This window comes from Cornus florida, unplaced genomic scaffold (assembly GCF_030987335.1).
Source record: "Cornus florida cultivar Cherokee Brave unplaced genomic scaffold, ASM3098733v1 CherokeeBrave_3.0.0_Hap2_Chr01, whole genome shotgun sequence".
Lineage (NCBI taxonomy): Eukaryota > Viridiplantae > Streptophyta > Magnoliopsida > Cornales > Cornaceae > Cornus > Cornus florida.
This window is the reverse complement of record NW_026775571.1, coordinates 72,312,849-72,335,389: the sequence shown is the minus strand read 5'-3', so window position 1 is coordinate 72,335,389 and position 22,541 is coordinate 72,312,849. Positions and strand designations below refer to the sequence as shown.

Below are 22,541 nucleotides of genomic sequence, written 5' to 3'. Positions count from 1 at the left end.
TCAGCCTCTGCTGAAGATCTCAAAACTACAGGTTGCTTCTTACTTTTCCAGGATATAAGATGATCTCCATAGAAAGAATAGAAGCCAGATGTGGAATGTTTGTCAGTCTTGGACCCAGCATAGTTTGCATCACTGAAACAGGATAACCCAACGTGCCTGCTAGAAGAATAGAATAATCCAAGTCCAGGACAGGACTTAAAGATATTGAAGAATATGATATACCGCATCCATATGAGCTGTACGAGGAGCATGTAAAACTGACTCAACACTAAAAGCAAAAGCCAAATCAGGACGGGTGTTAGTAAGATAAATCAATCTTCCTACCAAGTACTAATACTGCGAGGGATTAGAAAGGAGATCTCCAGACTCAGCCGAGATCTTCATGTTAGGATCCACATGAGTGGAAGCAGGTTTACACCCAAGCATACCCGTGTCTCGAAGAAGATTCAAGTTATACTTCCTTTGCGATAAAGAGATACCCTGCTTAAATCTAGCAACCTCAATTCTCAAGAAATATCTGAGCTGCCCAAAGACTTTCACGTCAAAAGCTTTAGCCAATTGAAGCTTTACTTGAGCAATCCCAGGGATGTCATTGCTAGTAATGATGATATCATCAACATAGACAAGAAGAATGATACATCTACCAGTGGAGGAACGGTGGATAAAATATGTATGGTTAGAATGGCATCTAACAAACTCCATGGATAGAATTACATCACTGAAGCGGCTGAATCAAGCTCTTAGAGATTGTTTTAACTTATACAAAGATTTTTGCAATTGACAGACCTTTCCAGCATACTCCCCCTCAGCCCGAAAGCTGGGTGGAGGATCCATATAAATAGTCTCAAGAAGATCACTGTTAAGGAAATCATTCTTTACATCAAGCTGATGAAGAGGCCAATTGTGAGAGGCAGCCAGGGAGACAAGCAAACGAACTACGGTCAATTTAGCCAGTGGAGCGAAAGTATCATTAAAGTCTTTACCAAGAGGTGGAATAGAAGATCCTTTGAAGGAGAGGAATCTTCCATCAGTGTTCTGAAATCTTCTGTTATTAGCTCTCTTTGTTTTGGGGGTTCGCGCAGACTCTACTCTTCTGTTGAGGAGACTATTGAGTTTTTGGCTTCCTTGGGCCTAAGGGTATCCAGGTTTTTGTGGTTTTGTTAGGGACGTGTTCCCCTTTTGAATGCTTTTTTAATGAATTGCTTATGTATCAAAAAAAAAAAAAAAAAAAAGGTCTTTACCAGCAATCTAAGTAAACCCTTTGGCCACCAAACGGGCCTTAGCCACTGGCCGGATATTTAACACTGAATACCCATTTGCAATTAACATTCTTTTCACCAGGAGGGAGATATACAAGCTCCCATGTTTCATTTTGCTGCAGAGCACCCATTTCTACCATCATAGCATACATCCAATTGGGATTCCGGAGAGCCTCAGAGACATTTCTGGGAATGGAAATGGAATCAAGTTTGCCTAGAAAGGCTTGATAAGACCCTGAAAGACCATCATAAGAGATATACTGCGAAATAGGATGATTAGTACTACAAGCGAATCCAAATCGAACAGGGGGTTTGCAGTCTCGAGTGGGATACCGAGACTCGGGAACACGGTCAGGGAAATGTAAAGGAGAGAGAGGAGATGTACTTGAACATGTATCTGAGGAGGATGAAGGCAGTGGAAGCGAAGCACGAGGGCGACGAGAATAGATCTGCAAAGGGGGTGAGGAAACCACAAGAGAAGACTTTTCTTGAAAAATAGGAAGAGGACAAGCAAGAGGAGAAACCTCTTGATCGGGAGTAGAAGTTTCCTGCAAGATAGTGTTAGAACCATAAAAAGGGGTATGCTCATGAAAGGTGACATCAAGAGAGTGATACATGTGTTTGTGTATAGGATCATAACACTGGTAACCTTTTGACATTGAAGAGTATCCTAAAAAGATACATTTAATGGCCTTGTCATCAAGTTTAGTACGAGAAGGGCTACAATTCTGAACAAAACATATACATCCAAACACCCGAGGCATGATGGAAAAAAGAGTAATATCAGGCTGAAGCACTAATAAGGGGGCCTTACCATTTAATACTCTACTAGGGGTACGGTTAATGAGAAAAGTAGTTGTAAGAACCGCCATGTGCCAGTATGACTTTGGCACATTCATACCACTTAAAAGACATCGAACATCTGACATTAGTTGGCGGTTTTTACGCTTTGCCACACCATTCTGTTAAGGGGTATATGGATAAGTAAGTTGATGAAGAATACTCTGTTGGTTAAGTTGAGACCGAAACTCATTGGAAACATATTCACAACTATTGTCAGACCTAATATTCTTAACTACAGTTTTATATTGAGTTTTGATCATTTGGAGATATTGAGTGAACAAGGGAAAAATTTCAAATTTCTTTTTAAGTAAATATACCCATGTGCAGCGGGAATAATCATCAATGAATGTGACATAATAACGGTGCCCCGAAAAAGCAGTAACAGGAGAAGGACCCCACACATCAGAATATATGAGATCAAACATACTAGGTACATGATGCATATGAGAAATATAACTAGTTCTAGTATGTTTAGAAAGCTCATAAATCTCACATTGAAACTTATTATTCTTACAAGCCGTTATTAATGAAGGGAAGCATGCCATAAATTTAAAGGCTGAAAAGAAAAATCATAGGATCTAGTAACTGGAAGAACAAATGCTTGAAGGTTTGAAGCAAGTGGAGGAGGTGTCGATGGAGGATCCCTTAAGTAGTAAAGGCCATCGTGCTCATATCCCTTGCCAAAAATCCTCTTCGAACACAGGTCCTGTAAAACACAGTAATTAGGAAAGAAAATCACTGCACAGTTTCGTGATTTGGCAAGTTTGCTAACAGACAGAAATTTAAATGCAAAGCTAGGAACATGAAGAACAGATGGCAAAATAATACCAGGGGATAGATGAACATCTCCTTTACTAGGAATAATGGTGGTTGACCCATCAGCTAGACTAACAGACTAATTAACAGGGGTAACAGGAGTAGAAAATAATGATAACTCACCAGTCGTGATCATTGGCTCCGGAATCCAGAACCCAAGTAGGTTTTCCTGCTTTAACATGAAAAGCAATAGTACCTATAGCTATAATAGCCGTGGGAATAGAAGAGCCAGCCCTGGTAGATAAAGCTCCAAACTGCTCCTGAAGCTGATCAATCTGGGACTGTAATTGATTGAAGTCCTGAAAAGATGGTTTGGGAGGAGTTGAAGCAGGAGGGATAACAATCTGTGGAATAGTATACCCACTAATAGTATCAGTTACTACGGTAGTGCGGCCATAGCCAGAAGGACGATTGCGAGAAAATTTCTGCTTTAGCTCGGGATGAAGCTTAAAGCAACGATTCTTTACATGACCCGTGGCTCCACAATGTTGACAAATAACCTTTCCCTCTGAAAGTCTAGAATTAGCAGCAAGAGCCATCTGATCAACTGGAGTCTCTGGTAAAGCTACTGGCTGAGAGATCTGACGTCTATACTCCTCATGATCAACAGTAGCGAAGGCATCATATAAATCAGGCATAGGAAAGGTGTTTATGATCTGAGTTCTAAGAGCATCATACTCAGATTGTAAACCCATCAAAAACTAGTAGGTATGCTGGCGGTCCAGTCTCTTGACCAAAAGAGTTATAGCTTCTTCAAAGAAATTGGAGAGAGGTTCATACTGTGCTTATTCTTCCCATCTAGACTGGAGGTACCCAAAATGCTTTGATTCTGATAACTTGAGTGTCTCCTAAGATACATGAGCAATCTCCTGATAGAGTTCAAAGATACAAGCGTCATTGCGGGAATGGGCAATGCATCTTGTTAAGGGCTTGCCACAGACAAAAAACGGAAGTGTGAAACATGAACATATTATAGATATGCTCCTCCATTGAGTTGAAGATCCAACCTAGAAAGGTGCACCTGTCCATGTCCCATGTAATATATTTAGTATCCGTCTTTTTTGGTTCCTTGACTAGACCCAAAAACTGACCAGTTTTCCCTTTCCCTCCAATATAGAGTTGAAGAGAACGGGACCAAGATACGAAGTTGCGCCCATTCAAGAGCACACTTGTAACCCACTGTGCCATAGTATGATGTGCCGAAGATAAAGTATGTTGGACCGAGGATAAAGTGTCCTTTTGGCTGCTAGAATCAGTCATAGTACCAAAATAAGGTTGGTCCACACGTCAAAGCAGGAGAGAGAAAAAAAAAAAACAAGGCTGGAAAAATCGGCGCTTTCCTCCAAATAAGCTGCCGAACAAACACCGGCAGCCCACAAAGAAAAAAAAAACACTAGAAGGATCCTTAGGTCATAAAAAACTTAAGGGAATTCTCCTAAAAAAAGGAGTAAAAAAAAGAGGGTTACTCGAGAGGTTCGACGCAAGGGTTGGGAGGAGATGGAGGTGTGCCGAAGATGAGGGAAAATGGAGAGAGGGGGAGAGAAGGTGACGGCTTTGGGGAGAAAGATGGGGAGGCGAAGGTTTTTGTTTTGCTCTGATACCAAAAAGAAGAAGTTTTTGGTTTTGGCTTACTCAAACCGAGAGCCAAGAGCTATATTTATATAAAAGAATAGGGTACAAAGAAAGGAAACCATATCAATGAAAAATAGGAAATATGCCAAAATCTATGTGATCCCATGATTACGGGGATCTTATCTACGTGATCCCATGATAGTAGGGATCTTACATAAAACACCTAATAAAAGGCTGGAAACAACTAATAAAAATAAAAATAATAATAATACAGATATTTCAACAGTAATGAACAAATTTGTGAGACAGATGCAGTAATAATTGGAGATAAAGTAAAAGAAAATTGATTAAGATGATTAGGTTTGTACAACAAAGACTAGTAACTGTACCGGTGAGGATGAGTGATGGTAATGATAGGAAGGGAAAACCAAGTCCAATATGGGTTGAGATATAGTAAGAAAATATATCATAGCACATAGTTTGACTAAGATTAATGCCTTGGATGGAGTAGGATGGTGAATATTCATAATATGCAGGCCGTTAAACTTCTGATCCTACGATCCCACAGATTCTACTATGATCCTACAATCAAACGAGTTTGGTGCGATCTAGATTGATTAGGCATTTAGGATCAATCCTACAATCCAGATTGCAATTTAACAACCATGATAGAGTTGACGAATTTATGAAGGTGTAGGTGTAGCTGTAGCTGTTCCACTACCAGCAATACTACAAGATTGGTCAAAAGAGAGTAGAATAGATGATAGAGTACAAGATTGGAAAAAAGTGACCTCTTCAGGCATTATGTGCCAAAGATTGAGTTAGATAATACAAAACAAGTGATATGATTTGGATGGATTTTCTATTTGGACAATAGTATTGATCCTAGAGCTAATACATGAAACAAACCTATTTGATGGTATAACCACAAGCCCAATGGTGGAAAAGGATAGGTACCAACGATTAGTTGGAAAGCTTATTTACTTATCCCATACTAGGCCTGATATTGCCTATGCTGTGGGAATTGTCAGCAGCTTCATGCACGCTCTAATCAAGACCATCTGAACGCTGCATTCAGGATCCTAAGATATCTCAAAGGTACTCCAGGAAAAGGAATTTTATTCTCCAAAAATGGGAATATGGAGATTGAAGCCTACACTGATGCAGACTGGGGATGATCACTCAGTGATAGACGCTCTACTTCAGGGTATTATACCTTCGTAGGAGGTAATTTGGTGACATGGGGGAGTAAGAAGCAAACTGTTGTGGCTAGATCAAGCGCTGAAGCTGAGTTCTGTGCAATGGCTTTGGGAATTTGTGAGTTACTTTGGCTGAAGTTTATTTTAAAAGAACTGAAGTTGGAAAGCCGTAATCCTATGAAACTCTATTGTGACAACAAAGCAGCCATTTGTATAGCACACAATCCAGTACAACATAACAAAACATGTTGAAATCGACAGACACTTTATCACGGATAAAATTGAAGGAGGCCTAGTCTGTACTCCCTACATCCGATCTAAAGAACAGCTAGCCGATACCTTGACTAAAGGTTTGGCTAAAGGACAGTTTCAGGAGTTAATTGGCAAGCTGGGCATGACTGATATCTACATGCCAGCTTGAGGGGGAGTGTGGAAAAACAGATGACCAGAAAATCTGGGATTCTAGGCGCGGTTGAACCCAGGATTCGGATCCAATTTATTTAGAATTATTCCCTAAATAAATTGGAATGATTCCTTCCCATTTTAGTCTCTGATTCCATCTGTTTGTACAGCTGCAAATCTTTCATTTTGTACATTTATTTCTTTCCTTAATTATAGTCTGGAGTGTAGTTGTCCTTTCTTGTATATATAGGCCTTGTACAATCTGTAAACGATGAAGGAAATATAGAATTCCCTATTCAAAAACTTTCCTCAAAACCTTGACTTCAGCCAAGGATGTATTTATTAGATGAAAATTTGAATTTGCCTTTGCTGTCACTCTGATTTTGTACGAGAGAGAGAGAGAGAGAGAGAACCACTATTGTACAAATCGCCTCTCTTACAGTTATAGTCAATTAAATTTGCTTTATAGAATTACACCACTATATATTTGCTTTCTATGCCTGGTTTGGTGGTTAAACACTTGAGCATCAGTTCTAACGGCACAAGTTTTTGGTCCTTAGAGCAGCCACTTCGTGAAATATCGAAGGTTAGGTCTTTCTTGAGTCCTCCCTCCCAAGACCCTACCCTGATGGGTCCAAACTGGGTAATATTTCTATGCTTGAGGCTGTAAATTTAGTGTAATTTTTGGTATGATTAATTTTTTATTTAATGGGACCAAAATTTGAGTTGTTTTTCAAATGTCACCAATGTTTTGAGGTCTGTAACTTGTTGGTAAAGCTGTACCTTGAATCCCAATGTGCTTTTTCCTCTGATGTTTCTATTTTTTCGTTCAATATATTGAAAGAATCAAATTTTGAACTTCTAAACACAACAGCAATCAAGCCTTTTTTCCCAACTACTTGGGGCTACATGAATCCTATTTTTCCATTCAGTTTCAACTTTTTATTTTTTTAACATATGAACTGAATATTCTCAAAATTTGAAATTTTACTTACCGCATGTTTTGGCCAAGTTTCCAGCCACATTAATAAAATATAGTTAGATGGCCATTTTTAAAATTTCATTTAATTATGAGTTTCATGGCTAATTTTTCATCCATAAGTTGTTTTAGTCATCTTAATATTTTATACTCATTGATCTACATTTCCTTACAAAGCGGTATTGTCACAATACATTATTTAATGAAAAAGAAAGTATTGTGAAATTTTAATATAATTGTTTCATCTTTAGTAATTTTTTTTAGCCTAAGTATTAATTATCACATATCTTGATATCTTAATTATAATAATAAGCTAGTTACTTGAATTTTTTTTAGGCAACTTATCACCCTAAATATGCTAGGTACTTGGACTTTGTAAGGAAACTTATTACCCATTAATTGGCTGCTGAAGTCTTGAAATGGAACTATCAGTTTCCTTATGAGTGTTTTGCTTCTGATATAGTCTGCATGAAGTCACACTACTTCTTTTGGACGTAGTTACACCTTGTTTGGTAGCTTTGTTATTTTCTACCGCAACAGTACCTTCAACTTACATGTGTTAAGCATTAGGTGAAGTCAAGGCCAAAGAAAAAATTTGCCCATCTTCTGATTTCTGAACCAGTAACTTCCTCTATCTTCCGGTTATATCTTTGTATGACTTTGCTTAGAAATTGGTCCCTGGTGAACACATGTCGAGCCGAACTGTGTATAAGTGCTACCTTGTATTCCAGATCCCATGCAAAGAATCCAGATCAATAGATGTTGTCAACCTCCAATTACGACAGTGAAGACTGCTGGAAGTAACTTCACACTACCTATGCATATTTTAGATGCTCCTGGTATGTCAGTTGTGACTTGTGAGCTTATTGCTATATGTCATGAATGAACTGAGGGTGAGACAGAACAATGGACAGATACAAAAAATCTGCATGGAACTGAATTGACATTTTTTTGCTACCCTTGGTGTTTTCTTTCTTAGATATGCTTATTTTTCCCCACTGAACTAGATCTTCTTTCCTTTCTGTCATCTGTGTGCACGCGCGCGCGTGTGTGTGCGTGTGTGTGTATTCATGGTGTTTAATTATTTTATGATTGAAAATTTTGAATCAAATTGTCTCTTTTCTCTCCCTAGGGATCTTCCAATGCTGGACCAGGCAAAGATGATGCTGAGAAGGAAGTCCTCGATATCAATGCAAAGAGTGCTATAATTTTTGTCCTAATGGCATCCACATTTCTGGTGCTACTTTATCTATTTATGTCATCTTGGTTTGTCTGGGTGCTGATTGTACTTTTCTGCATTGGTGGAATTGAGGTATGGAAATTCATTATTAGTATTTTCTTAGTGGGGGAAAGATTCTGATTATCTATTAGCTGGATTGACTAATTATTAAGGCATTCTATTTCTGTCTTTGCTTTATCCTGCTGTGTTGAGAGGTTGTGCAACTATCTGGTTGTGGCAAAATGAGGGGGAACTCTATAAATTACGAAATTACTCATTTTTATACTTAATCCAGAACAGTGAATGCCTTGGAATATTCAATGAATTGTAAAACATTTCTGCACTTGTCAACCAAATTCCTTGCATTTGGACATGATAATATCTATTTTTTTAATCCTAGTTGACATGATAATATCTCTGGGTCTGTCATAAAACAACTCCTTGTCCCCCTATTTCTGAATTCTTCATTGTTTACCCCCCGCCACACACACACGTGTGTGTGTATGTATTCCACCTGTCAATTTCCTGATAAATTGTGAAGAATTCTGTGCAAAATGTGGGTTATTGGGGAAACTTTGCAGGGTAACTAATTTACTTCTAAATAAACTTGTTTAACACCATTTTTATATTTCGTTCTATATATAATGGAATTTAATTTATCATCAGAGGTGCCATATTTGAATAGCATGGTAGCTTAATTTTTGGTATCTGGTGGCTGCAATTGAGATGATCAGGTTGTATTTGAATTTGTAGTATTTACATGTTCAACAAACTTTATGGTGCATATAATTTTTGTTGTGACACTGGATAAGTTGTCAAAAAATTATAAAAAATATGTGAAAGGATTCAAGGACTCTCTCTTTCACATATTCAAACTAAATTGAATATTCATGATGCTTCACTCATAAATTCATCATTACTTTTGCATATAAGTTTTCTTTTGATACACTCATGTAGATTAGTTTGTAATATATGAATCTGTAGAAACTTCCAATACAACAATGGCCTACAAAAGGCATATTGTATGATTCTTTATATATATATATATATATATATATATATCAGCTAATGATATACTAAGTGGTTCTATCTGCACTTTGTGTGGATTTATAATTATGGGCAGTTAAAAATTCATAGGTTATTGTTAGCAGATATGATAGCACGATTTATAGAATGACTCATCATATTAACAGAGATTTGATTGTGCTATAGAATATGCCATAGAATATGCTTTGATTTGATTTAGATTTGATTTAATTTCCTTTCTTGTAATATGAGCATGTGCTCTTTTTATTTATAAATACTAGAGGTGTGAATGAGTGATTTATCTCATTCAAGCCTTTACACAATTATCTCCTTCTTCTTCTTTTTATATTTCTTCTTGGTATCAAAGCCAACACCTTTCCACACCTTCAACAGCCTTGCCACTTATGCGTCAGCCACTTTAAGCTGTTGCGACATCGTGTGACAGTGCCTACACATGATTTTTTGTGTTACTGTTTTGTGATCGAAAATATGTATTTTTTAAGCTTTACAATTTATTTTTTACTCTTCTAAGGTTGGGTAAATTGGGATAGTTGGTCTCCAACACCTAGAAGGCCTTGGGTAAATTTTTTTGAGTCTAGAGAGAAGTTCCGGATATTGAGCAAGAGGCTGTCCGACTATAAGTAAGTGGACAGCGCTCCTTGAAAAAGTCTGTATTTGAACTTTTTGGGAATGGTCTGAGGAGACATGGTCTGAGGAGACATTGTTATTGTGGTGTTTTTGGAGTTGTTTATTGTCGTATGATAGATTATGACAGATTTAGGGTCCTCGACTGTTAATTCTCTTGGCTTAAGTTCTGTTGGTGGTGATGCCATTTTTCCCACCAACTCATCAGAAAATTCAGGACTTCAAATCACCACAATGAAGTTGGATGGCTCCAACTATTTGATTTGGGCACAATCTACCAAGATGTTCATTGGTGGCAAAGGCAAGATTGGTTATATTATTGGTTCTGAAAGAGAGCCAGCTGATTCAAAGAAGGCATATCTACAACAGTTTGCAGATAACACTATGGTTATGTCTTGGCTAGTCAATTCGATATAGCCAAACATAGCCATTGGCTATATGTTGATGAAGACTGCTAAGTAGATTTGGGATTCAGTTTAACGCACTTATTCTCAGAGACAGGATAATGCACGAATTTTCTAGTTGGGGCGAGATATCACGGGGATTTCTCAGGGTGACTTTATATCACCAAGCTTCGTGCTATTTGGGAGGAGATGTCATATTATGATTCCTTCCACTCTTGGAGGATCCAGATGATGCAGTTTTATATGCAGGGATTGTGGAGAAGAATCGAGTGCTTCAATTTCTTGCCGTGTTGAACGACGAGTTTGAGTATGCTCGTGTTGGGTTTATCTTCATTCCTTACTCTTGAGGATGCATACTCCTATGTGTTGCCTGATGAGAGTTATTGGACTCATCTTGATCGTCCTGCTATGGCAGTTCGTGTTCCCAACCTTCCAGGAACTACACCATACCAGTTAGTTTAGAATTCTACCACTGGTCCTCCTTTGAGACATAACAATGTGGGCGGTATGACCATTGCGGGAAAATTGGTCACATCAAATCTCATTGTTATGCACTACATGGACGCTCACCGCAATAGAAACAACAACCTTGATCCTCTACACATTCTGTTACACAACTAGTCTCGTTGTCGATTCTTGACAACTCTGCCTCGTCATCTTCTACCAGAGTTACCTTACTTCAAGCTTATTTAGACAAGTTCAAACAATTCTTCAACCAAAAAGAGGCATTATCTCAGCCAACCTCAACATATGCCCACTTAAGTACTATTTCGTCTGCACATAGCGTATCTATATCTTCGACACCATGGATCATTGATTCTGGTGCTTCCGATAATATGACTGGTATATCCTCATTCTTCCAATCTTATAGTATATGTTCTGGCCATCACAAGGTAAGCCTTACGGATGGCTCTATCTTCCATTGCTGGGAATGGTCACATATCAGTTATTCCTTCATAACTTTGTCCAATACACTTCATGTTCCACAGTTAACTACAAATCTTATTTCTATTAGTAGCGTTATTAAACAATTAAATTGTAGTGTAACATTCTTTCCCCACTATATTTTTCAGGATCTAGTGTCGAAACGGATAATTGGCAGTAGGCGTGAAATGGACGGCCTAAACCTGTTGGATGCTCCGTTGTCACTCAAGCACGTTCAGTGTTTTTTTCTAATTATGTTTCATCTAATAAAGCTTAACTTATGCGTTAGCACATACGTTTAAGACATATTTCTTTCGGTTAGTTAAAACATTTGTTTACTTCCTTATTTTGTAACGTAGCAGTCTCAGATTTATCTTGTGAGACGTGCCACCTGGCTAAACATGTTTGTTCCAATTATCAATAAATCTGCTTTAACACCTTTTGATCTTATTCATTCAGATGTGTGGGGTCCTTACCCAGTTATTTCTAGTCTTGGATTTCGATATTTTGTGTTCATTGATGATCATAGTCGTGTTACATGGGTTTATCTTATGAAAATAAAAATGAGGTGTACACCACTTTTAAAAATTTTATGACAATGGTTTAGACTCAATATGGTCGTACCATTAAAAAATTTAGATTTGACCAGGGTACGGAGTATGCTTATTGGGGAGGTACAACAGTTATGTACAGAATTTAGGATTAAGCATCAAATGTCTAATGTTAAAACTCCTCAACAAAATTACCGTTATGAGAGAAAGAATCGCCACATCCTTGACTTAGCCAGAGCAATCTGCATTAGCATGAAGTTCCCCAATCATTTTGGGGATATGCAGTTCTTACAGCTATCTACATCATCTAGGGTTCTTAACTTTGCAACCCCACTCTCAATCTTACATCCCACAAATTCATCTTCTTTTTTTTTTTTCTCCGCGAGTCTTTAAGTGTGTGCGCTTTGTTCAGCAATTGGGGCATACTCGTATAAAACATGACCCTAAGGCTTTGAAGTGTGTGTTTTTGGGTTATTCTCACTCTAAAGAAGGTTATAGGTGTTACCATCCTCCCAGTTGTCAGCGGTTTATATCTATGGATGTTTCTTTCTTTGAGCATACACCATACTATAGTGGTTCAGTTGGTTCTCAAAATGAATGGTTCCCATTGAACAAATTTGATGATCACCTTCTTTCGTTTTCAACTCCTTTACCTTTACTTGTTTCATCTTCTATTATTCCTCCTCGTGATACCCCTCCAGTAGGGGGGATTGTTCCTTTTCCATAGGTTTATAGTCAGAGACAACAGGTATAAACTTCTACTCCCACGATCGACTGCCTTATTCCTTCGGCACCAGCTCCGCCTTTCAAGCTATTGTTTCACTTGATGATTGCCCCATTGCTCTTCTGAAGGGTAAACGTTCTTGTACTCACCCTATTTCTAATTTTGTATTTGATTGTGCTCTCTCACCCTCCTACTTGTTTTTGTTGCCTCGGTTCCTCTTCCTTCTACTGTTGCAGATGCACTAGCACAACCTCAATGGCGTGATGCTATGACAGAAGAACTACAAGCACTTGAGAAAAATCAGACATGGTTCCGCTTCCTAGTGGACGAAAAGCTGTGGGTTATCATTGGGTGTTTACAGTTAAGCATAATCCAGATGGCTTAGTTGCTCGTTACAAGGCTCGGTTGGTTTCCAAGAGTTATGCTTAGACTTATGGCATAGATTATCAGGAGACTTTTGCCCCTATTACCAAGATGAATACCACCCGTGCACTATTTTCCATTGCTGCGATTTGATCTTGGCCTCTATTTCAATTAGATGTCAACAATGCCTTTCTCAATGGTGATTTTCAAGAGGAGGTGTATATGGTTCCCCCTCAGGGCTTTCGTTCTCTTGCTCATTTCGGTATGTCTATCGTCTTCGTCGCTCCTTGTATTGCCTCAAGCAATCTCCTCAAGCTTGGTCTAATCGCTTTGGCACTGCCATGCTCCGGTTTGGTTTCCATCAGAGTGTAGCTGATCATACCTTTTTCTTACGTCATTCAGGAGGAAAGACAATTGCTCTTATTGTGTATGTCGAAGCTATTGTTCTTACTGGAGATGATATTACCAGAATTACTAAGGTTAAGAGCTATCTTGGCCGTCAGCTTGAGATTAAGGATCTTGGTCCCCTTCGGTACTTCTTAGGCATTGAGGTGGCTCGCTCCAAGGCTGGCATTTTTATCTCTCAACTCAAGTATGTTCTTGAACTGCTTTCTATTTCTGATCAGCTTGGCACTCGTCCTGCTAATACTCCGATTAAGCAGAATCATTGGTTGGCTGATTATGAGGGGGAGTTGTTGTCGGATGTTGGTCAATATCAATGACTTGTTGAGAAGCTCTTCTATTTATCCATGACTTGACCTGACATTGATTATGCCATGAGTGTCGTGAAGTCAATTCATGCACTCTCCTCATACCCCTCACTTTGATGCAGATATTCGGATCCTTCGCTACTTAAAGAGGTGTCCGGGGCCTTGGTATTTTGTTTTCCAATCATGGTCACTTACTTGTTAAGGCTTAGACAAATGCTAATTATGCAGGATCAGTTTTAGATAGGAGGTCCACTTTGGGCTATTGTACCACTATTGGTGGTAACTTGGTTACTTAGCGTAATAAGAAGCAGGATGTTGTCTCTCGATCTAGTGCAAAGGAAGAGTATAGGGCTATGCTATGGCTCTTGGGGTGTGTGAGTTGTTATGGCTAAAAACTTTGATGACGGACTTGTGCCTTCTAGTTTCGTTTCCATTCCCACTTTACTGTGACAACAAGTCTGCTATTAGCATAGCAACAAATCCCATTCAACATGATAGAACTAAGCATATAGAGGTGGACCGTCATTTCATTCGAGAGAAGATCCTCTCTAGTCAGATTTGCACTCCATTTGTCACAAGCTCTCAGCAGCTTGCAGACATTCTTACAAAGAGTATCCATGCACCAACTTGAGGGGGACTGCTCGCAGATATGATAGCATGATTTATGAAATGACTTACCATATTAGCAGAGATTTGATTATGCTATAGAATATGTCATAGAATATGCTTTGATTTGATTTAGATTTGATTTAATTTCCTTTCTTGTAAAATGAGCATGTGCTCTTTTTATCTATAAATACTGGAGTTGTGAATGAGTGATTTGTCTCATTCAATCCTTTACACAATTCTCTCCTCCTCCTTTTTTTTATATTTCTTCTGTTTTCTTTCTTGGTTTCTTAGAACAACTATGTGGAGCTTCATCTTAATAGTTTGTTCAGAAGTGAATGTTCTGGTTCCACATTCTAAAGCCTGAAAGCTTCAATTTTTGAAAATTGATGTTTCATGGTTCTTCATTTGTTGAAAGTCATTTCTCGGGATAAACTAATTCTTAGTTATTTCTGGGATTTTGCATTTTGATGCTTTTATATATTCATGTAATGTTCTAGAAGCACATTAACGCTTACCAACTTTTCAACCTAAATGAATTATGTGCAATTTATTTATTTTTGGTTTAAATTGTTGTCTTGTGTAGATTGAATGGAAGCAGTTCCAAATATTATTTACCACTACTTCAAAATTAAACCAGCAGTAACTCTTCTTAACAGTTACTCCTCAGCCTCTATGACTTGCTTATTGCAATTATTTTTGTTATCAGGGAATGCATGCTTGCATACTGTCTCTTATGTTAAGGTATAACTGGATGTCACGTCTGTTTTGATTTGACCTTATCAACTAGCCTGTTCGTATTCAATAGAATTTATTTGGTTATTTATTTAGTTTTCTCTCTTTGTTCCTTGGCTTTTACTTGTTGAGCAGAAAATGCAAAAGCTGTGGGCAAAAGACAGTGAGTATGCCTCTTCTGGGGGAGGTTTCCATTCTCTCCCTTGCGGTTTTTTTATTTTGCTTGGGATTTGCCATTTTCTGGGCTGTTAATCGAAAGGCATCATATTCATGGATTGGTCAAGATATTCTTGTAAGTTTTGTCTGTATCACCTATTTTTTACTGGACTAGTTTACTTTTTTATTAAATGTTTGTCTGTATCACCTATTTTTTCAGGACTAGTTTACTTCTTTCATAAAATGTTTGTGACAATAATTGTAGTTGCTGACATGCATGCTTTCACTGGTATCTTTTGCTGAATGGAAACTTTACGTTGATATCTATTTCATGGTTACTCTAAGACACTTTAATAGCTCTCTGTAACCGAACATATGATTGTTCTTTCCATTGTATGAATCAATACTTTTCCAAATACTTGATGTATGTGTCTTTTCGCAAATTTATTGGTTCTTTTCGTTGTATGAATCAATACTTTTCCATGTGCAGTTCTGTACCTACATGTCTTTTTGCAAGTTTATATATGTATTAATTGCACATTTATTTGTAATACTTGTATCTTACGTTTCACGATTATTGGTATATTAAATTTATGTACCATCTTTGGTGTTTGTGTACCATCTTTGGCGTTGTCATCCTCGTTGCCAAGTATTTTGTTATGACAAACGTCGTGAACCTATAACAAATCAAGAAACTATCAGAACAATAAACATGCACCACACACAGAATAGAGCGATTTATGTGGTTAGGCAAAGCCTACGTCCACTGGTGGAGATGAGGCAAAAGATTTCACTATGCGAAAATCAGGAGTTTACAAGTTTTAGCCCCCAAACGCTAGCGCTTTCTCTGTCACTCTCTTTCCTATGGTTTTAGTGTTCCCTCTTTTTTCTACTCCAAACACTAAACGCCCTTATATACTAAGCTATAAGAGAAACCTAAACAGGTTCCACGACCTGCAAGAACAAAACAGGTTAAAGAACCTTTTCCCTGTGCAATCACATCTTTGATGAAGTGCAACTTGACATCAATGTGCTTGGTTCTTTCATGGAACATCTAATTTTTAGTCAGATTTATGGCATTGTGGCTGTCGCAAAACACAATCAAATCATCCTTCTACAAGCCTAAATCACGATTCATGAACCAAGCCTCTTAACTATATAGTTTCCTTCACTGCCTCCACGGCTGCATGTACTCAACCTCAGTAGTAGACAATGCAATTGTGGACTACAAAATCGCCTTCCAACTGATCACACTCTTATAAAGAGTGAAGACATATCCTGTCAAGACCTCCTCTTATCAAAATCTCAGCATAATCTTGTGAGTTTATGCAGCGGAAGATAACGTGGAAAGTTTAAGTTTCTAAGGAAAAGATTAAAATCTGTGTCTTTCTATTTTAATCAGCTTTACTTAATTTAGCAATTAATCAATTAGTTACATGCAAGATAAAAGTAAAGTAAAACAAATAAAGTTTGAGAGATGACACTAGGATTTTTAGCGATGAAACCCCAATTGGTAGAATAGACCAATTGTTATGGGAAAAACCTCGTGGATTGTGCGATCCAAAATAAACCGATCCACTGTGTATGAAACAAAGTATAATAGGCTTTGACTCAAGCTCACACCCTATCGTTCTACCAAAAACCAATTGCTGACAATCCTCTGGCTTTGTGACGTCCCATCCAACAGCCTTGACTCCAGGCTTACTCTTGATCTCTGTAGAAGGATTGCTGGTAGATCATACAACACTCCTCAAATGCTTTGACCCTTTCAAAGTGTAATCATTTCACCCATTTTCTTCAAGATCGGAATTTTATGTAGAAAAAATAGATCTGCTTCTCTGATCGTTGTTGATGCAATATTCAATAAACTTTGAACATGATCAGGATTTGCACAACACCCTAAAATCACTCTTGTGTTTATGTGTGTGTTCAAGAAATAAAAACAGAAAAATCAGATTTGATTTTCTGAAAAATATCTCAAAAATAGGATTTTAATAAATCAAAAGTTATAATGCAAAAGCCGTATGAACCTAAATGTAAATCAAGGTTTATATAGAATTTCAAAGGCCTAGATATGCATAGGAAAAGGTAAATTTCGTGTATAGGACTTTTGGAAAGAATTCTATATCAAATAAGAACTTTAGACAGAACACGAAACAGAAATCCTAAACTGTATCAGACAACTTGATCCTGTAGCTAAGTTGGAACCGATTCCCAAGGACAGAATGTTTATTTTCGAAGAACAAGTTCTTGAACCAGTAGCCAAAGTTAGTACCGGTTCCCAATTGACAGATTCTGAGGGAAGGTTTAAAACTTGGAAAAATCCCTGTTTTGGTAACTTCGAAGAACATACCATGTATGTATAGTGTCCTAAGTGGGAAACAACTTCCTAAAGTGTTGTTCATACCTTTTTCGTAGATCTTAGTTTATCAAACTTGAACAACTCTTCAATTCAATAGCCGATCTCGATCGGACTTGTTTTGACACCGAAATTAACCAATTACAAAATTATATATGTCACAAATCTGAATCAACATACCTAACAACACTCCCACACCTGTCGCTACCTTTTTCATACACTAAGCCAACATCTACACTGTCTCGCAAGTACTGCATTACCCATTTCACAGCTTGCCAATGGACCTTCACAAGTCTATCCATAGATCTACTAACTACACTAGTCACATGTGAAATGTCTGGCTTAGTGCACACCAAAGTATACAATATGCTACCAACTGCACTAGCATTAGGAACATGAGACGTGCTCCATCTCCTCCTTGGTCTGTGGTGACTTTTGTGTTGAAATTCTGAAGTGGGCTGCCAATAGGAGTACTCACAGGCTTTAATGCTTGCATATTGAAGCGTTCCAGCACCTTCTCAATGTACTTCCTTTATAACAAATACAATCTGCCCGCTCCTCCTGCCCCTCTGAATTTCCATACCAAAAATCCTCTTCACGGCACCAAGATCCTTCATCTCAAACTCACCACTAAGCTGAGCCTTCAACATGTTGATTTCTGGCATGTTCTTGCAAGTTATCAACATGCCGTCAATATAGAAGCAAGTACATAAAAGACGCATCTGAGAGCTTCCTGTGATACACACAACTGTCAAACTTCACTCCTACCGTAGCCTCTCCCTACCATAAAGATATCGAATCACTTGTACCACTGTCTAGGAGATTGCTTCAGCCCATACAATGACTTCTTTAATAGCCAAACCTGGTCTTCCTTTCCCATAGTCTCAAACCCCTTGGGCTGATGCATATAAATCTGCTCACCCAACTCACCATAAAAGAATGCAATCTTTACATCAAGCTACTCAAGCTCAAAGACATACAGAGCAACCATAGCAAGTAATATCCTAATCAAGCTATGTTTCACCACAGGAGAAAAAACTTCATTCAAGTCCACCCCTTCCTTCTGTGTATAACCCTTCACCACCAAGCTTGCCTTGAACCTCTTATCTTCCAATTCTGGGTTTCGTAACGTCTTCTTGAAGACCCATTTATAACCCACAATCTTCTGGCCCTTAGGCTTCTTAACTAGCTCTCAAGTCTGGTTCTTATGAAGAGACTCAATGTCCTCACTTATGGCAATAGACCACTGTTTTGACTCTCCACCCGTGATGGACTCATGATACGTACACAGTACTTGCTCATCAATCCTCTCTACCACACTAAGTGCATAAGTATAAGGGCAGTGGAAACAAACAAACATCAAGATCCAATGAAAGACAATAAAGCAATCATACACAAACACAATATATAACGTGGTTTAGCCAAAACCAACCTATATCCACGAATGAGAAGAGATTCCACTATGATTTCTATCGAGATATTACAAAGATAGATTACCAACACCGTGTACATGTCTTTTCACCATGTACCACTCCATAAGCCTAACTCCTTGCCACTAGTGCCACCAATGTTTTTCCTACTCTACCAGCCCATAACCTTCATATTTATTTATAGAGTCCTAGACTCAATTCCTTGGAGCTTTGAGTAACAAGAAATTTCGTAACATATACAACCTCTAAAATAGAAATATACAATCTCTAAAATAGAAACCTAATTAAACTAGGAATTTGAGACACAATTCCCAACAATAAGCAACAGAATCAGCATGTGAAAACCGATACTTTTGAGGTGGCTTAACCTCCCACCTCGGCCTGTCTCTAGCCACACTGTACTGTTGTAACTGTGCATCTTCCTTCTTAGCCTAAATTGGACCTGCTCATCATTTGAACGATGAAGAACATCCTCTAATTGAACCTCTACATGCTCCACCTGCTCACCGACACTTGAGCTCTCGCTGAATCAACTATCTCCTTCTGCGGAATAAGCATCATAAACTCATGAAAGATCACATCCCTACTAACAAGTATCGTCTTTCCCAAAGCATCTGGGCACAACAATCTGTATCCCTTGACCACAGGCTCATAATTAAGAAAAATCACTTTTTTTAGCCCTCGTTTGAAGCTTCTCCTAATTAACATGAGCATACACAGGATACCTAAATATTCTCAGATTATTGTAACTAGCAGGAAAAGCAGACCATACCTCCTTCGGAGTTTTACAGTCCATAGCAAATCATAGAGACCAGTTCACTAAGAAACTATAGACAATAACACTTCGCCTAACCTAGCATTGGACAACATACACTGTGCCCTCTCCAACAATATTCTGTTCATCCGTTTTGCATTTCCATTCTGCTGCGGAGTCTTCTTCACCGTGCGGTGTCTCATAATCCCGCGAGCCTTACAAAACTCATTAAATTATCCGTCATAGAATTCCAACTAAGCCATTGTCTGTCCTCAAGTGCTTGACCTACTTTCCAGTTTGCTTCTCAATCAAGGTCTTCCACTGCTTGAACTGACAAAAGACTCATTCTTGTGCTTCAAAATATAAACCCATACTTTCCAAGAGAAATCCTCAACCAAAATCATCATATATCTACCACCACCATGGGAAGCAACCTGAGAGGGACCCCAAGGATCAAAATGGATATAATCCACCATACCCTTACTGAACTTTACTCTGCATTGTTTCTCGAAGACACAATGCTCACAGAAATCCATTTTCCTGGTTTTCAGAACACCAAGCAGACACTTCTCTCAGAACATTCACCCCCCTCTCACTCATATGCTCGAGCCACATATGTCACAATCTGCTAGTATCTGAGTCCAGATCCGAGGACGATACAACAACCGAACCTATGGGAGAATTTGCGATAACAGGATTTGGGGAGTTTGAGACACTTCTTGGGCATCAATGCAGCTAGTTCTTGCGGAGGCATCTTGGTTTGTGGAGGAAATATGTATTGGATTTATTGAAGGAGATATGGATGTTGGCTGCTGGCCCTTTTATTCACCAATTGAACACATTAATTACATGATAGCTGAGAATGTTGTGAGTATTTCAGCTTCTATTGATTGTAAAGATAATGTTGTAAGCAAATTTTTTGCATGGACCTTGTGAATTACACATGAAACTGTCAATTAAATTCTACAAACCTGCAGTCTGCCCCTGATAAAGATGTTTCATTTTCAAACATGATCTACATGAGAATAGAAGCTTATAGCATTGTGATAACTAGGCAGCTATTGATATTGCACACATCCAGTCAATGTGACAGAAGAAACACATTGAGGTACATTGAGGTAAACATAAATTTTATTAAGAATCTGTCCAGTTAAGAGGATTATATTCTTTATTTGAAGTCTAGGGATCAGCTGTCGATGAATTAAGTGAAGTAGTGAGCAAATTTCCATGCAATCTTTTTCTTTTTAAGCACATCTGATATCTTTGCACCGGCTTGAGGGCTGGGCAGTGATGAGGGTTTATTACGTCATGTATTGACATGGCAAGTTTGCAAGTTTCTTCTAAAACTGACTCCAGTACATATAGTAATGATTTGGTGATCATCGTAATGCTCCGCCATTGCTCCTAGTATGGGTTTTCTACTTCTCTCTTCTTTCTTTCTTCCTAGTATTTTCTTCTCTTTTTTGTTTGAATCAAATTTGTTATGTCTTTCTCTCAATTAAGGTCATATGGAGAGTTATTATCTTCTCTAAACCTTTCTATCTATCCTTGTGGTAGAGGCGGAATCACGGAGGACAACATTGGATAGATATACTCTCCTATATAACTACCTCTCTTGTTGGGGTGTAGACATTAATCATGCATTGTCTCAAATCTTGAAAGTAGGGAATCTTTCATAATGTTTCATTTATAATATTTCCTAGTTATTTCTAGATTTTATCACCAAACTTACTCTTGACATTTTCATCTAGTTGCATATGGATATGAATAATGTATATGCTTGAAATTTTACATGGAAGTGAACCTTCCCAATCATCTGGTTTAAATATCATCTAACTAGGTTTTGGGAACTATCCCTTGATGTTACTAATGGCCTACTATTCGTACTGAATTAACACGGTATAAAGTCATGTTGCATGGATTCATTGTAAAGTGAACGTTATTTGGTTTGCTATGTGCTGATATTAGAGAGTTGTGAAAACTCATTTATTTGTTTATTTATTTTTGTTTAACTGATGATATCTTTCTTACACATGAAGTGACTGTTATTTTATTTCATTTAACTTGGAGGTATAGCTTGTTAGCCATAGTTACAATATTGTTACAACTCTACTCACTTCCTCCGCCCTCTCATAAAGAAATTAATAATTTAATAAATTATGTTTTAATGATGACTTGTTATGCAGGGCATCTGTTTGATGGTTACAGTCATGCAGGTGGCTCGATTACCTAATATAAAGGTGCTTAAATCATTAATCTTAGTCTTGTAGTGCTCGTGTTTCACATCTGTCAGCTGACACTGTTACATTACTTAGGTTGCTACGATACTTCTTTGTTGTGCTTTTCTTTACGACATCTTCTGGGTCTTCCTTTCACCATTGATATTCAAGGACAGTGTAATGATTGCGGTAAGTGTCAATGTCATCACTACATCTCCTTTGCTTACTTTGCGAAGGTGTAAGTTGTTTTCTGTTTTCTTTATTATGATTATAAGGGTATTCTTATTATAAAGTTTTTACTACTTTTGTATCCTTGCAGAGGAATTATGATGAAGTGTTCATCTTGTCTAGCAGTGTATCTCTACTATACATATTTCTGAAAACAAATTCTCCTATTGGTTCAAACTCCCTATGACATCTTAAAATATGACACAACATGTGGTAGTACTGGCCTAAAGTTATTAAAATTATCTGTAAAAGAACTAATATCAGGACAGGAATTTATGTCTGTTCTTGCACCTTATCATAGTGCTGTAGAGCTATTTTAATCTGAGATTGATTGTGCAAAATTCTCTGAGAAGAAACTCTTGATAATAACTCTTGAGAAGAAACTCAGGACAGGGTGTTGGGGGTTGGACCTGTTAGC

The 22,541-nt window shown here is 38.0% G+C and overlaps 1 protein-coding gene across 1 annotated transcript in view; it reads left to right on the top strand.

Moving 5' to 3' along the window:
* Positions 1 to 22,541, top strand: part of LOC132300329 (signal peptide peptidase-like 2) — a 42,123-nt gene that overhangs the window by 12,657 nt on the left and 6,925 nt on the right. The window contains exons 6-10 of the mRNA XM_059797357.1: positions 8,203 to 8,382; positions 14,952 to 14,986; positions 15,113 to 15,269; positions 21,863 to 21,916; positions 21,992 to 22,084. Coding sequence (XP_059653340.1) covers positions 8,203 to 8,382; positions 14,952 to 14,986; positions 15,113 to 15,269; positions 21,863 to 21,916; positions 21,992 to 22,084 — 519 coding nt within the window. The remainder of the gene's footprint in view (positions 1 to 8,202; positions 8,383 to 14,951; positions 14,987 to 15,112; positions 15,270 to 21,862; positions 21,917 to 21,991; positions 22,085 to 22,541) is intronic.